The 12,523-nt window shown below is 49.2% G+C and overlaps 3 protein-coding genes across 3 annotated transcripts; 2 read left to right on the top strand and 1 right to left on the bottom strand.

Moving 5' to 3' along the window:
- Positions 1-631: 631 nt before the first annotated feature.
- Positions 632-2,692, top strand: ALTATR162_LOCUS11690 (uncharacterized protein; the record flags this gene model as incomplete). Its single annotated transcript, XM_043319332.1, has 2 exons — positions 632-1,161; positions 1,219-2,692. The coding sequence occupies 2 exons, from the start codon at positions 632-634 to the stop codon at positions 2,690-2,692; spliced, it is 2,004 nt and encodes a 667-aa protein (XP_043175267.1).
- Positions 2,693-5,587: 2,895 nt separating this feature from the next.
- ALTATR162_LOCUS11689 (uncharacterized protein) lies at positions 5,588-9,729 on the top strand (the record flags this gene model as incomplete). The annotated part of the gene is made up of 2 exons (XM_043319331.1): positions 5,588-6,585; positions 9,639-9,729. The coding sequence occupies 2 exons, from the start codon at positions 5,588-5,590 to the stop codon at positions 9,727-9,729; spliced, it is 1,089 nt and encodes a 362-aa protein (XP_043175266.1).
- Positions 9,730-10,539: 810 nt separating this feature from the next.
- On the bottom strand, positions 10,540-11,301 carry ALTATR162_LOCUS11688 (uncharacterized protein; the record flags this gene model as incomplete). The annotated part of the gene is made up of 4 exons (XM_043319330.1): positions 10,540-10,554; positions 10,615-10,633; positions 10,691-11,065; positions 11,123-11,301. 4 exons carry the CDS (start codon positions 11,299-11,301, stop codon positions 10,540-10,542), a joined length of 588 nt encoding a protein of 195 aa, XP_043175265.1.
- Between the last annotated feature and the right edge of the window lie 1,222 nt (positions 11,302-12,523).

The raw sequence follows: 12,523 nt of genomic DNA, 5'->3' as shown, positions 1-12,523 counted from the left end.
AGCGCCGTGACACTATTAACGCTCTAACGAGGCAGTGCACAATGCACGTAGATATAAACAAAATACAGCGATATAATCTACACAGAATAGTTTGTTTCAACTTACGACTGCAGTCCCGCACGGCAGCATACGGTTGCAGATAGTCATACTTGGCATCTTGGCACGATACCTAGATATTCGGCATTATTACTCATTGAACTAATCCCTATTAAGCATCTATTTTCGCCAAGACGAATATGATCAAGCAGAATTGGCATGCTTAATAGATTGAATGTGTATGCCTTAATTTGTGATTAAGGGAGCAGACATGAATCCGATCCCTGTTCGTATACGTGCAGTAGTCGACCTGGTTGTATAATCACGGCCCAAACTGGTCCGAAGACCTAGTAATTTGCCCGTGAGGAACGCAATAGTACCTAGGTAGCGGTGTGTCTGTTTGTCCGCATCGTTGTCGGTGTTGTCGGTGTTGTCGGTGTCGGTGTCGGCTGTCAGAGATCTGGATTGTTAATTACAGACCATGATTTTTGCTTAAATGACTTAAATCCGCCTATTACCACGGTTCTTGTGTCATTCATCTTGTTCGTTATTCTCGCATCATTTCTCCGCCTCAAATCAGCCTGTGGCAGCAATTATGCGGCTCTTTAATCATACCCAGGGTGCGCTAGGACTCAGTGCCGCTCTGATTATTGCTAGCGTTGCCTCTGTTGCCGCCTTGCCCCAAGGATCAACTGATACCTACGACTACATTGTTGTAGGTAGTGGCCCAGGTGGTGGCCCATTGGCTGTCAACCTCGCCAAAGCCGGTTTCAGGACTCTGTTGCTAGAAGCTGGCGACGACGAGAGTGCCGATAGACGAACGCAAGCTCTCGCTCTTTCGGAAGTGCCCATTCCTGCAAACCTCGGCTGGTCATTCTGGGTTCGTCATTACGATGACGACGAGCAAACCAGGAGGTATCAGCGACTCACTTGGAGGCTTCCGAACGGAGACCTTTGGGTTGGTCCTGGTACTTCTGCACCGCCAGGCGCAGAAATGCTCGGTGTCCAATATCCTCGCGGTGCTACCTTGGGAGGTTCGACTCTGGTAAACGCAGGATTCAACATTCTTCCCAGTGAAAGAGATTGGAGTCAGATTGAAGCCCTTACTGGCGATTCTTCTTGGAAGTGAGTCACGACGAAACCTGATCCTTTTGAGAACAGATGTTCTGACAGAAACGCTAGTCCTGAACGAATGAGAGAGATATTTGTGAAGACGGAGAAGAATTTGTATCTTCCACGCGGAACGCCTGGACATGGATTCGATGGTTACCTACAATTGAATGAAGGAAATGGAACGGTATTCACTACCTCGCCTCAGTCGTCGGAAATATACAGATCTTTGGTGTCCGAGATCGGACAGGATCCTGATGAGCTGGAACAGCTCTTTGACACGGACCCCAATCAGCTACGCTCGGACAGGGACCAAACCGTTGGTCTCTTTGGAGGAGTTTTCCACGCCAACGGAACCTGGGGTCGCTACAGCGTAAGAGACCGTGTCCTCGATACTCTACGTGCTGTTGATTCTAGCGGAAGGAAAAAATACCCGCTGGAAGTTCGACTAAACTCTTTTGCCAGCAAAGTACTTTTCGAAGAATCCATCAACGGATCCGCTCCCCGAGCCATAGGCATTGAATACCTCGAGGGCAAGAGCATCTATCAAGGCGACCTGCGTTACAACGCGTCGAACACGGCGACTACTAAGCAAGTATATGCCAACAAAGAGGTCATTGTCAGTGGAGGAACGTTTAACACGCCTCAGCTCCTTTTGTTGAGCGGCATTGGTCCAGCTGCCGATTTAGAAGCACTTAATATTACAGTCGTAGCGGATCTTCCTGGAGTCGGGCGTAACATGCAAGACCACAACGAGATTGCCACTATTGGGCTCGCTGCTCAAAACATCAGCGTCGATGGTGCTTCAGGGTTCCCTCGATCACAATGCACCCCCCATGCCCCTAACGACCCGTGCTACAGTCTTTGGCAACAAGGACAAGGTCCATACGCGGAGGGCAGCATCATGGGAAGCATGTTCTTCCTGAAAACAAATCACTCAAGCACTGACGAGCGCGATATCGGCATGTGGTCTGGACCTGTGGGTGTTCGCGGTTTCTGGCCTGGAACGCCGAACCAATCGTTCGTGGATCCCCCTAACACGTTTGGATTCCACACCGTTCATATGCACGGCAGCAACCGCGCCGGTTATGTGAAGCTCCGGTCAGCCGACCCAACAGCTCAACCGGAAATCAATTTCCGTCACTTCGCCGACGAGGGCGCAGACCAGGATATCGCTGCTATCAAGGAAGCCGTGGCCTTTTTCCGACGAGTCCACGCTGGGGTGGCAGCACCTGTCGGCCCTAATGAAGTGATTTGGCCTACCTGCTCGGGCAGTGTCAACGCCGAAGGTGGCTGCTCAGATGAAGGCAATGATGAGCAATTCATTCGAGACAACAACTATGGTCATCATGCCACAAGTACTAGCTCTATCGGATCAGACGACGATCCGAACGCTGTCCTCGACTCTAAGTTCCGTGTTCGTGGCGTGGAGGGTCTCCGTGTTGTCGACGCAAGTGCGTTCCCCCGAGCTCCAGGTGCATTCCCGGTTCTTGCTGTCTTCATGCTTAGCGAGAAAGCAGCTCTTGATATTCTCTCTACGCAGTAGAAACACCAAGGGTGCTGATCAAGAATATAGTGTTGTAGTGAAGTATTTTGAAGTTTCTCATTGGAACGGGTGCTCTATGCAATTGTTCGTGTTTATAACTAGTAAAAACATATGTGTGTTGTGCTCTTTTTTGTGGTGGTATCCGTTATCTAAACGTCGTTCAGACGAGTTCTCTGCCTTTTCTACTCCCTCGCGCTTACGTACCGTGTCTGTGCGCGCGATGCGCATGTTCGAGTGTCGCACGTTTGGGTGCGGGTATTGTGGACAGAATAACTTAGAAGAGAGTGTATGTGTTGTATTGTTTGCAGCATTCTAGCTCAGCTTCTACAGAGGGCATCGCACGGCGTTATTAGTAACAAGGTTCATGTTCCCGACAGCGCTTGGCCTGCGACATCGAGTTTTGCGCACCACATTAACAATAAAATATCAGAAATGTGAAGCTGTACAGCCCACAACAATAGCTGTTATCGTGTGATCCCTTAGAGGCTTGTAAAAACTTGCGTGTACCCTTTTGGGACAGTTGTATAGCTTTTTCAACGTCGCAACTGCTTTCTGGTGCTCCTTTTCAGCCACCTTTGCGGCTCGCTCCTTCTCCCTCACCGCCTCAAGTATCTCCCTTCCAACACCCTTTTCTTGCTCTTGTTGAAGCTTGTACAATCGAGCTTGCTCCTTCAGCTGTTTACGCTCGGTTTTCTGGAATTGTAACTCCTGTGTCGTTGTCGTCGTATCGTCTCATCGTCCTTGGCTTGTTTTACTTTCTTGGGCGACCAGAAAGTAGCTCCGCCGTGATTCTTCTCAGTACTGTTAAGTTCAAGTGTGTAGCTCTTCTTTTTGCGTCTCTTTTTAACCAAAAGAGCGTCCCTTAGGCCTTGAATTCCATCCCTGAGTATACTGTTTTGGGCTGAGATGTGATGCAAACCTCAACGAAGCTTTTTCACTTCCTTACTGCTCTCATCTTTAGCTATGCGACGTGTGAGAACCCCAATCTTGCGCCAATCGTCTCCACTAAGTACAGAAGTTGAGCTTTCGTCGGATCTAGACGCCTCTTTGTGGGATTTTCTAAGTATAACCTCAGCGTTGGGTGGATGAATCCCAGTTACTTCAAAGGACTTTCTGATAGCCTCTTTCTTGAAAGCAGTACCCCGGGCTCTCCAGAAGAGCAGAAAGAAGTCTCCTCTCTTTACTGGTTGGATCACGTGGCTGCGGTGAAGGTAGTTTGAGAGCTCAGTTGAGTAAGCCGATGAGAGAGGTTTAAACATCCCAACATCAAGCAACTGAAGCGTATGGGTTGAATGAGGAGGAAACACAGCCAATAGGGTCTTGTGTTCGTTGCAATACTCGATAAAATCCATGGTTAGGTGGGATGAATGGCCATCAAGGAGTAGTAACCGGTACCCAGTTCGAGCGTACCGTCCGGTCTCTCTCTCGAAAACCTTATCGAGCCAAGCAAGAACTATATCGTTGATGGACCAGCCAGAGGGTGATGATCTTATGAATACCGAGTGCTTTTCTGGGTCGATTACTTCCGCCCAGCTCGATTGTAGAGCTCCAGCAGCTGACTGAAAGAGGAGAGATGGAGAAAGAGCTGTACTATCCGAGCAAATACAGGCTAGGACTGCAACCCACTGTCTAGAACCATCCTATACAGCTGTAGTAACCCCTTTTTGACCGTGTATCTTCCTGTCAAAGACTCTCTTTGATCTCCCAAGTACTCCAATCGCGAAGCCCTTTTCATCCAGATTGAAGACGTGAGACGGCTGTAGGTTGTACTCCTTCATCTTATCATGTAACAGATCAAAGTATAAGCTATTCTTGGCTTCCGGATTAGCTTTGTGGCGATCCCGGTCCATCCCTGTCTGCCAGCGAGAGATAAGATGGAAGGAGTTTCTGTTGATGAAGCGAGTAACCCAGCTTTCTGAAACGTCTCCACCAGCTAAAGACGACGCAAAGTTGCGTATCAATGCTCGTGTAGGTGGCGTACGTCTCTTAGTGAGCGTGTTAATGTACTGTATAAGCTCCGTCTCATGTTGTGGGTGGATGCAAAGCTGGGCGACCGCGCGTGGCTGGGTTTGGCCATGGTGTCTTAGAGCGAGTGTATGGCGGTCAACACCATACTGTTTTGCGACTTGCGTGTACGTTAAAGATTCGCCTAGTGCGCGCAATTCGGTTGCTGCAATTGCATCTAATATTGGGTGCGTTCTGGTATAGTTATGACGCGTTTTGTATAAGTGGTGACGGTTTTGGGGCGGGCATTGCGCGAACACGGGCATTGCGCGCACGGACACGGTACTGATCCAACACGTTAGTTGAAATAGCTTGTAATCACCGAAATTCGTCCGTTAACGTACACCCTTTCCTTATCACTTGCTTGTGCCAAGGTGTGTCAAACAAGCTTAGCAGTGTTATACCCGCTCTAGCCTGTACAACAATATTTGTCTGCAACAGAACCTATAAAAAAAAAGCGTCGAACGTTATACGAGCGCGTGTAAAAGTTCCTGTAGTACACAAGTTAAATAACACGAGTGGAGACAGGCTGGAAAGTCAAAGTCTACTAAGGTTGGCGCAGGAGGAATTTCTGACCGTATAAAATTTGCACGCGTAAAACATGGTGGCATTATTAAACTTATGGCCATTCCTAACTCGTTCGCTGTTATAAGTACGGCCGAGTCTAATAAGCTATTTTGGGACAACAGCAAGGTCTCTATTTTAGTGGCCTCGTTTGATTATCAAGCATGGTCCAAGTACACACTTACAACGGTCTGAGATGTTCATTTGTTATATCCCAAGCTCTTAGCATAGCAACCAAGTTGTGGAGCTTTATGAGTCAGTCCTACCCCATATCTAAGGTGTTTCACTCGAAACTGTAGTGACTTTCCTCTATTATTGAATCTCATTATGTCTTCCCCTGCCATAGCTGGCAGTTGTGCTTCGGCTACGATCTCTACTCCTTCCATCTTTGGAGCTCGAATCCTTTCCATTGAAGCCACTATTGTCCAGAACTACGCCTATGCCTCCTCTATTTACAACGTTGTTGCGAACCATGGACATTATCCCGACACTACTATCGATTTCTGCAATGTCACCGTCACCCATACGCATCCTGGCACAGACGATACCTTACATACTGAGGTATGGCTTCCGTTAAGACCCTCCTGGAACGGACGATTGCAAATGGCCGGTGGTGGTGGCTGGGTGGCTGGACTTGACGAGCTTGCACGTGGGACGATGTTTACGGCACTGAGTGAAGGATACGTAACATCAAGGGTTGATGCCGGTATACCTACAACGGATTTCACCACTGCGAAGGACTGGGCATTGACAAGCCCCGGGAACGTCAACTACAATCGGCTCCAGAATTTTGCGATGATAGGTCTGCATGATGGCGCTCTGATCACTAAGAGTGTGATCAAAAGCTTCTACGGTCGGCCTGCGGATTACTCATACTGGAGTGGTTGCTCTCAAGGCGGTCGACAGGGTCATATGTTCGCCCAGCGCTATCCAGATGTATTTGATGGCATCGCCGTTTCAGCTCCAGCAATTAATTGGGCTCCGTTCTTTGTGGGTCAAACATTCCCTCAACAGGTGTTATACGAGCTTGGGGAGTTTCCCCACACTTGCGAGTACGATACGCTCACTGCAGCCGTCATCAAAGCTTATGACGGCAACGACGGCCTCCTGGATGGTCTTATCTCGCACCCAGACTCCTGCTCCTTTGATCCTTATGAGCTAGTCGGCACTCCGGTTAACTGCAACGTACCTGGTGCACCTGCGGTGATTTCAAAGGCCGCCGCAGCTGCTATGGATGCAGCTTGGCATGGTACCCGCGCTGCAGATGGCTCTCTTCTTTGGTCGTCTTCCGGCTACGAAGCAAACACGACGAATGGCGTCCTTCTGTCAGATGAAATGCTAAAAATGAGCTCAGGAGAAGTTGATGATTGCGATGATGGATTATGTCTTGATCATTGTTGTTTTTCGTTGGTCTGTTCTCTCTCCTTTTTGAACATAAACCTGATACATCGGTGATACCTAGGTGATACATAGGTGATACCGTCCACGATGCAGTATCGCTTACTTCATCTGACAAAACTACTCCTAGGCCACTACAAAGCGCGCTCGAGGACGCTATCGCCGCGATAGCTGACGCCGACGATAGCAGCGACGACGAGGATCTCGACGAGTTCCAACGCTGGAAGAAGCTTGAGCCAAAATGGACGCGCGAGCAGTTCACTCAGGGCTGTGATCCTATCCGTTACTGGATTGAACTACAACCAAAGTATCCCAACTTAGCTAGGCTGGCGTTTGATGTTCTAACGATACCTGCTAGCAGCTGCGAGTGCGAGCGATTGTTCAGCGAGCTCGGTGATCTATTAGAGCCAAAGAGACGCAAAATAGGAGCTCAATTACTAGCTACACTGCAGTGCATTCGAGCTTGGACACGTGCTGGATTCGAACGTCCAACTCCAGGGATCGTCGAGAAACTAGAGGCAACGCGTTCTGAGACGCTGCTGGAGGGAGAGTATGATCTGTGCAACTGGGAGGCGCACCCGCAGTAATCTGCATATATGTTAACTATAATAATTACCCAAGTTACCCAAGTTATGGAAGTTTACCAACCAAGTTGTGCTAATACCGCTTCCAAGTCAAGCAAGTTTCGTTACTACCGCAAAATCGTCCCAAGCAAGTCAAGTTGAGCCTCAAAACTTGCTTAACTTGCTTGTTGCGAACTCTGCCTGCAGGATATACCGTTTCAGAAGCTCCCGCCGCTGGTCACTCCGGTTAATCCACACGCAGAAGTTGTGGAGCTTACCGATAAAGTTCTGCTTCCTCCATATCTCAAATCGCTCATCGTCGGATGCGCCACAGAGCTCTTTCTCCAGCTTGCTGACACCCTGCCCAAAGAGGAGAGCTTTGACAATGAGATTCAGGATATGGCCGACGCATCGAAGGCGGCTCTGCTGCGTGACTGTGGGATACTGCTTTGCTAGCTCTTCAATACATGTGTCGTTATTGCTAGCGTTGTCCATTATGAAGAATCCAACGGTAGCAGGTATATCGTACGACTCGATAACCGTCGACAGCACCTTTGCAATGTTCTCGCCAGTGTGAGGGCCCTTTAGAGGCCGGAGGTCGAGAAGAGCTGTTTGCAGCTTATGCTTCTCGTCCAAGAAGTGAGCAACAACTGCCACATAGTTCGTTCCTTCTTCAGACGTCCAGGTATCAGTTGAGAGATGGATCTTACTTTTGGTAAGATGGAGCTTTTCTTTCAGCCAAGTACGCCTCCCACCATAACCCTCCCACATCTCTTTAATCCAGGTTCTAAGAGTTGACGGGCTTTTTGGCAGAACCTTATCTATACCCTCTAGGCAGCTGGAAAAGATGTTACGGGTGCGTTGATGCGTCGCTTGTCGAAAGGTAAAGTTAAGATTAATAGCCTAGTCAATAAACTCTTTCTTAAACTGAGAGTCGTTAAACACTAAGCACCGGCCTCTAAGGTATGGTATGGAGCTCGTTGTTCCCTTAGCCATATCGAACGGATTTGACGCCACTGGTTTGTAGCCGAATGCTTCGAGTTTGTGCAGATGCTTTAGATGATAAATGATACTAGTAGTAGCCCTACTGTTGAATAGCGCGGAATCATGCTGGCCACCAATATGGCAGTACTTGCAGAGCTAGAACTTGTTATCTCCATCTGTTGTAAGCTGCGCGCCATGTTTGTAGATTGCTGAGGATTGGGCTTTAGAGTTGAGGGTACGCTTATAAGGCTGACGATATCGAATTAATGGCAGTGGCTTTCTTTTATAGCGAATTTTGTCCCATTCAATATGAAAAGTGCATTGAGTAGATGTCGGCAGCTCTCTTTCACGGGTGGTTGGTGTAGAGGCCTCATGGGTTGGAGTTGAAACCGAACTTGGGGTTCCTAAGCGGCTCTCTGAGGTAGAGCTAGGGGGCTCGGAGGGGGTTTAGGCAGAGAAGAACGTGTAGACCTTCCACGAGGCTGAAAGAACAGGTGAGAAGACATATAAGCTTAGAATTTGGTAGCCTTGTAAATAAAGTTACAAGGCTACCAAATTCTACTGGAGGTGTCAGATTTTTCCCGGCACATCTGGCTCCCTGTGCGACTCCAGCCAATCACGATTTTGCCGGGTGCCACCCGGTGAAATCTTAATTGGTTCGCTTAGCTAGCGTCACCTAACTCATCTTCGACATGCCTAGTAGAGCAATTCTGTCAAGCAACTTGAAGTTACTTCAAGTAATGTGAAAATCCTTACTTGTGCTTGCTTGAATGAGCCTTTACTTTACTTGCTTGTTACGTAATCAAGTAATGTCAAGCAAGCAAGTCAAGTAACTTGGTTGTTGGACACATTGCCTGGCACAAGGCTAACGATTATTACAATAAGCTAGACGACTCACCGACCTATTACGCCGCTACATGCCTTCACCCTTACTACAAATACTACTGCGAAAACAGTTGGCGTGATAAGCCGGAGTGGCTACGCGTTGCTAATGACGGCTTTCAACGCCTTTGGCAAGGCTATAAGCAGCCGCAGCCGCAGCCCCTATCGCCTCAGTTGTTTACAACAAGAACAAGTAATATAGATGACGTGATTGGAGCTTTCACGCGTCGCAGCGTTACAGGAACTCCACAAGGCGATGAGTACGATCGTTGGCTGAACCAAGAGCCGGCGTGGCAGGCTGTCGACGATGGCAACGCTGTCCAGTACTGGATTGCTATGCGCTCAAAATACCCGTGTTTAAGCCAATTTGCAATCGATATACTGACTATCCCAGCATCAAGCTGTGAGTGCGAGCGGCTCTTCAGCGAGCTTGGTGATCTACTCGAGCCAAAACGACGCGCGATCGGCAGTGAGTTGCTTGCGGCTCTACAACTTATACGGGCATGGACTCGGGCTGGCTACACTACTATAAAAGCAATTGAAACGCACAGCAGCGAAGGCTTTACAGACGACTCACTCGCGCGAGAGTACGATATATACAACTGGGCAGAGTCGCCAGAGATCATGACTCTGGAGGAGTAGCTACACTACCAAAATTCGAAAAGTCTGACAATCAAGTCAAGCCAAGACAATCTTAACTGCCTCAGGACACCTCAATCCGCAATCAAGACAATCCGTAGTGCTGCTCTCGCCCAATCAAGTCAAGAAATCGGTCTCAGATTGTCTTGACTTGATTGTTGCGGAGTGTGGTTCTTTGGAGGCATTGTAACAAGTTGCCGTACGAGGAGTTGTTGCAACAAGACAAAAGACTAAGAAAGGGCAGAGGTGTGGCTCTTATATACCTTAGGAGGAGCCCTAGATTCTACTTTCACTACACGAGCGGAATTAGCGAGGCCGACAATCGTACGGTAAAGGAGGAATTCACCGCTGATAACCCCACAACTGAGCAAACAAAACGCGAGGCTAGGAATAGGCAGCCACCCGATTACCGGTCTCGTACGATAGAAACTAGATTCACTTAGAACTTAACTAGCCGTACGATCTAGGAAGAGGGAGAGGGGAGGTATTGTAAGGGGCTACGCCTAAGTACCACAAGAGGCTACGCCGAAGAACTTCCCGCTTATCTATCTTTGTATTAGCGTACGGAGGATAAATACCGTACGAGGAGGACGCTGTAAGAGTGCGATGGGTTGACCATAAGTGCAAGGTATAACAGTAATGAATTCGATAGAGAAGCTACACTACGCTTGCGCTGAGTCTATGTATCACGTAGTGCTAGGTTCGAGAAACTTCTAAGGGTCCGTGGAGCGCCGATGAAGCCCCGACAACGCTCCGAGGGTTGCAGCCTATCCCAACCAGCTATAACGAAGGCCACAGGCCAAGTACTACTAATCAAGGCTTCAGCCTCTTACAGAGGGAAAGAAGTCAGTGGATATGTTCTATGCAACCTGTACAGTTGCAACTTACTTCGATGATGAAGATCCATCTTTAAGCTCCGTACCCAGCTGTTCCATCCATTTTCGCAATGAGCGATGAGAGGAACCCGTTGATCGCACCTGCAACGATGCCAGCCGTGCAGAAAAATACGTAGCGAGTCAGATATTCACGCTTCGAGTAGTATGCGCCGATCAAGTATGCCGCTCCGCTGATGTATGCAGATTCGGCGATACCCTCTAGCAAGCGACAGACTACAAGCTCCTCCCATCGTTTGACCAGTCCGCACCCGATGACCGTAATGCCCCAGCAGAACATCATCACACAGAGACTCTTCGGTCCGTACTTCTTAAAGGCGATCTGCAACGGCACGCCAGCGACTAGATACCCTAGGTTAAAGACCCACACGGCGATGTTGAAACGTTGGCCAATTAGGTTCAGCTCTTTCTCCATGCCTTGAATCTTTGCGTTGCCGATGTTGGCTCTTATAACGTGGGTGAGCATGGATCGTGAGACATTGGGGAGGCTGCATCAGACTTACCGGTCGATGAAGTTGACAAGATATAAGATCCAGAGCACTGGCAAGATCCGCAGATCTAAATTTCTGATAAGTCGCCGTTCGGCAGCGCGATCGAAACCATGCTCCGTGGTTGAGCCCGTTGGAGATACCGGCACATCTTGGACGTACGCGCCTTTTTCGACGGAGTTGGAGTCCGCCATGCTGAAGATGGAGAGGCGAAGAAGGAGGAAAGAGTATTAGTGTTGCTGCGCAGCAGTACAACGTCAAGTAACAGCACCAGGCTGGCTGCTATGCAGAGTGAGCAAGGACAAGGGACGATGCAGGATACACGATGGGTCACACACTTACGCCCGGTAACATATACTTCCTCGCGGCATCTGATACCGTCCTTTGAACGCTCTGACTGCCGGAGAAAATCCAAGTCGGGAGAAATAACCTTAGCTGCAATCCTGCTGTGTCTCGAAGCTTTCTGGCATCGCCTGATAATACGGCATATCGTTGAGAAGGATCGTCGGACTTTTTATGATCCTTCAGCATAATCACCTCGCGATTGAATGCCAATTGGCTGTCTAGCGAACCGACGCATCGCACAAAAGAAGTTGCTGACATGGGGCGGGTTGCAGTGGGTGCGAGATTGGATAGAATTGGACCCTGCCGACATGATTCTGCGTCCATTTGTCCTTGGCGACGAGTTTATACGAACTATGGATCGTGGACCTATCGTTCTATGAAGAACTTCGGCACGAGGCTTGTCTTGATGCTAGTGCTATGTAGGTGAATGAGCTAGCGTGTTCGGAATGAAAGCTCGATCCTCCCTGGGCAGGGGCGCCATCTTCCCCGCCGCAGCGGCCCGCAAAATCAGACGTCCCACAACGCTCCAGACCTCGCTTCGGTCTTATTTAGAATGGCAACACGCCCGGCGCAGAGATATTGTCGCGATAGCAACACCGAGAGAGCGCCGCGTATGATGCGTCAGTGTGTTGAAGTTTGAGGATGTAGGGGACCGGGAGTTCACCAGGTGCTGGTAGGTACCTAGGTAAGCATGGCGCAACTGATGGGCAGACTGGACGACCACAACAGCATCGTCGCATCGCCATGGCCGATCTACGCAGATCGCTTTGCATTTAGCCACGATACGATATCTTTCCAGCACGGCAACAGGTAGACTGGAGGTAAGAGTGGCCAAGCCGTTACCAAACCGCCCTATCGCTCTGGCGAATTACCATAATCTTTCGAGTCGACGAATGGGATACGCCGATGTTCACCCATATACATGCGCAAGCGCGGTGCATACACTGTTCATCGCAAACCGCGGCTACGGCTTCTCGGGTGATCTTAGGCACAATCTCTGTTGCAGCTATCGCTTCATGAGAGGATCACCTGACTTGTGGCTGGCATACACACTCGTCGGGCTGCTGGTGT

The sequence above is a fragment of the Alternaria atra genome (genome assembly GCF_907166805.1).
Source record: "Alternaria atra isolate CS162 genome assembly, contig: 35, whole genome shotgun sequence".
Classification (NCBI taxonomy): Eukaryota; Fungi; Ascomycota; class Dothideomycetes; order Pleosporales; family Pleosporaceae; genus Alternaria; species Alternaria atra.
Note: the sequence above shows the minus strand (reverse complement) of the source record. Positions and strands in the feature narration are given on the sequence as shown.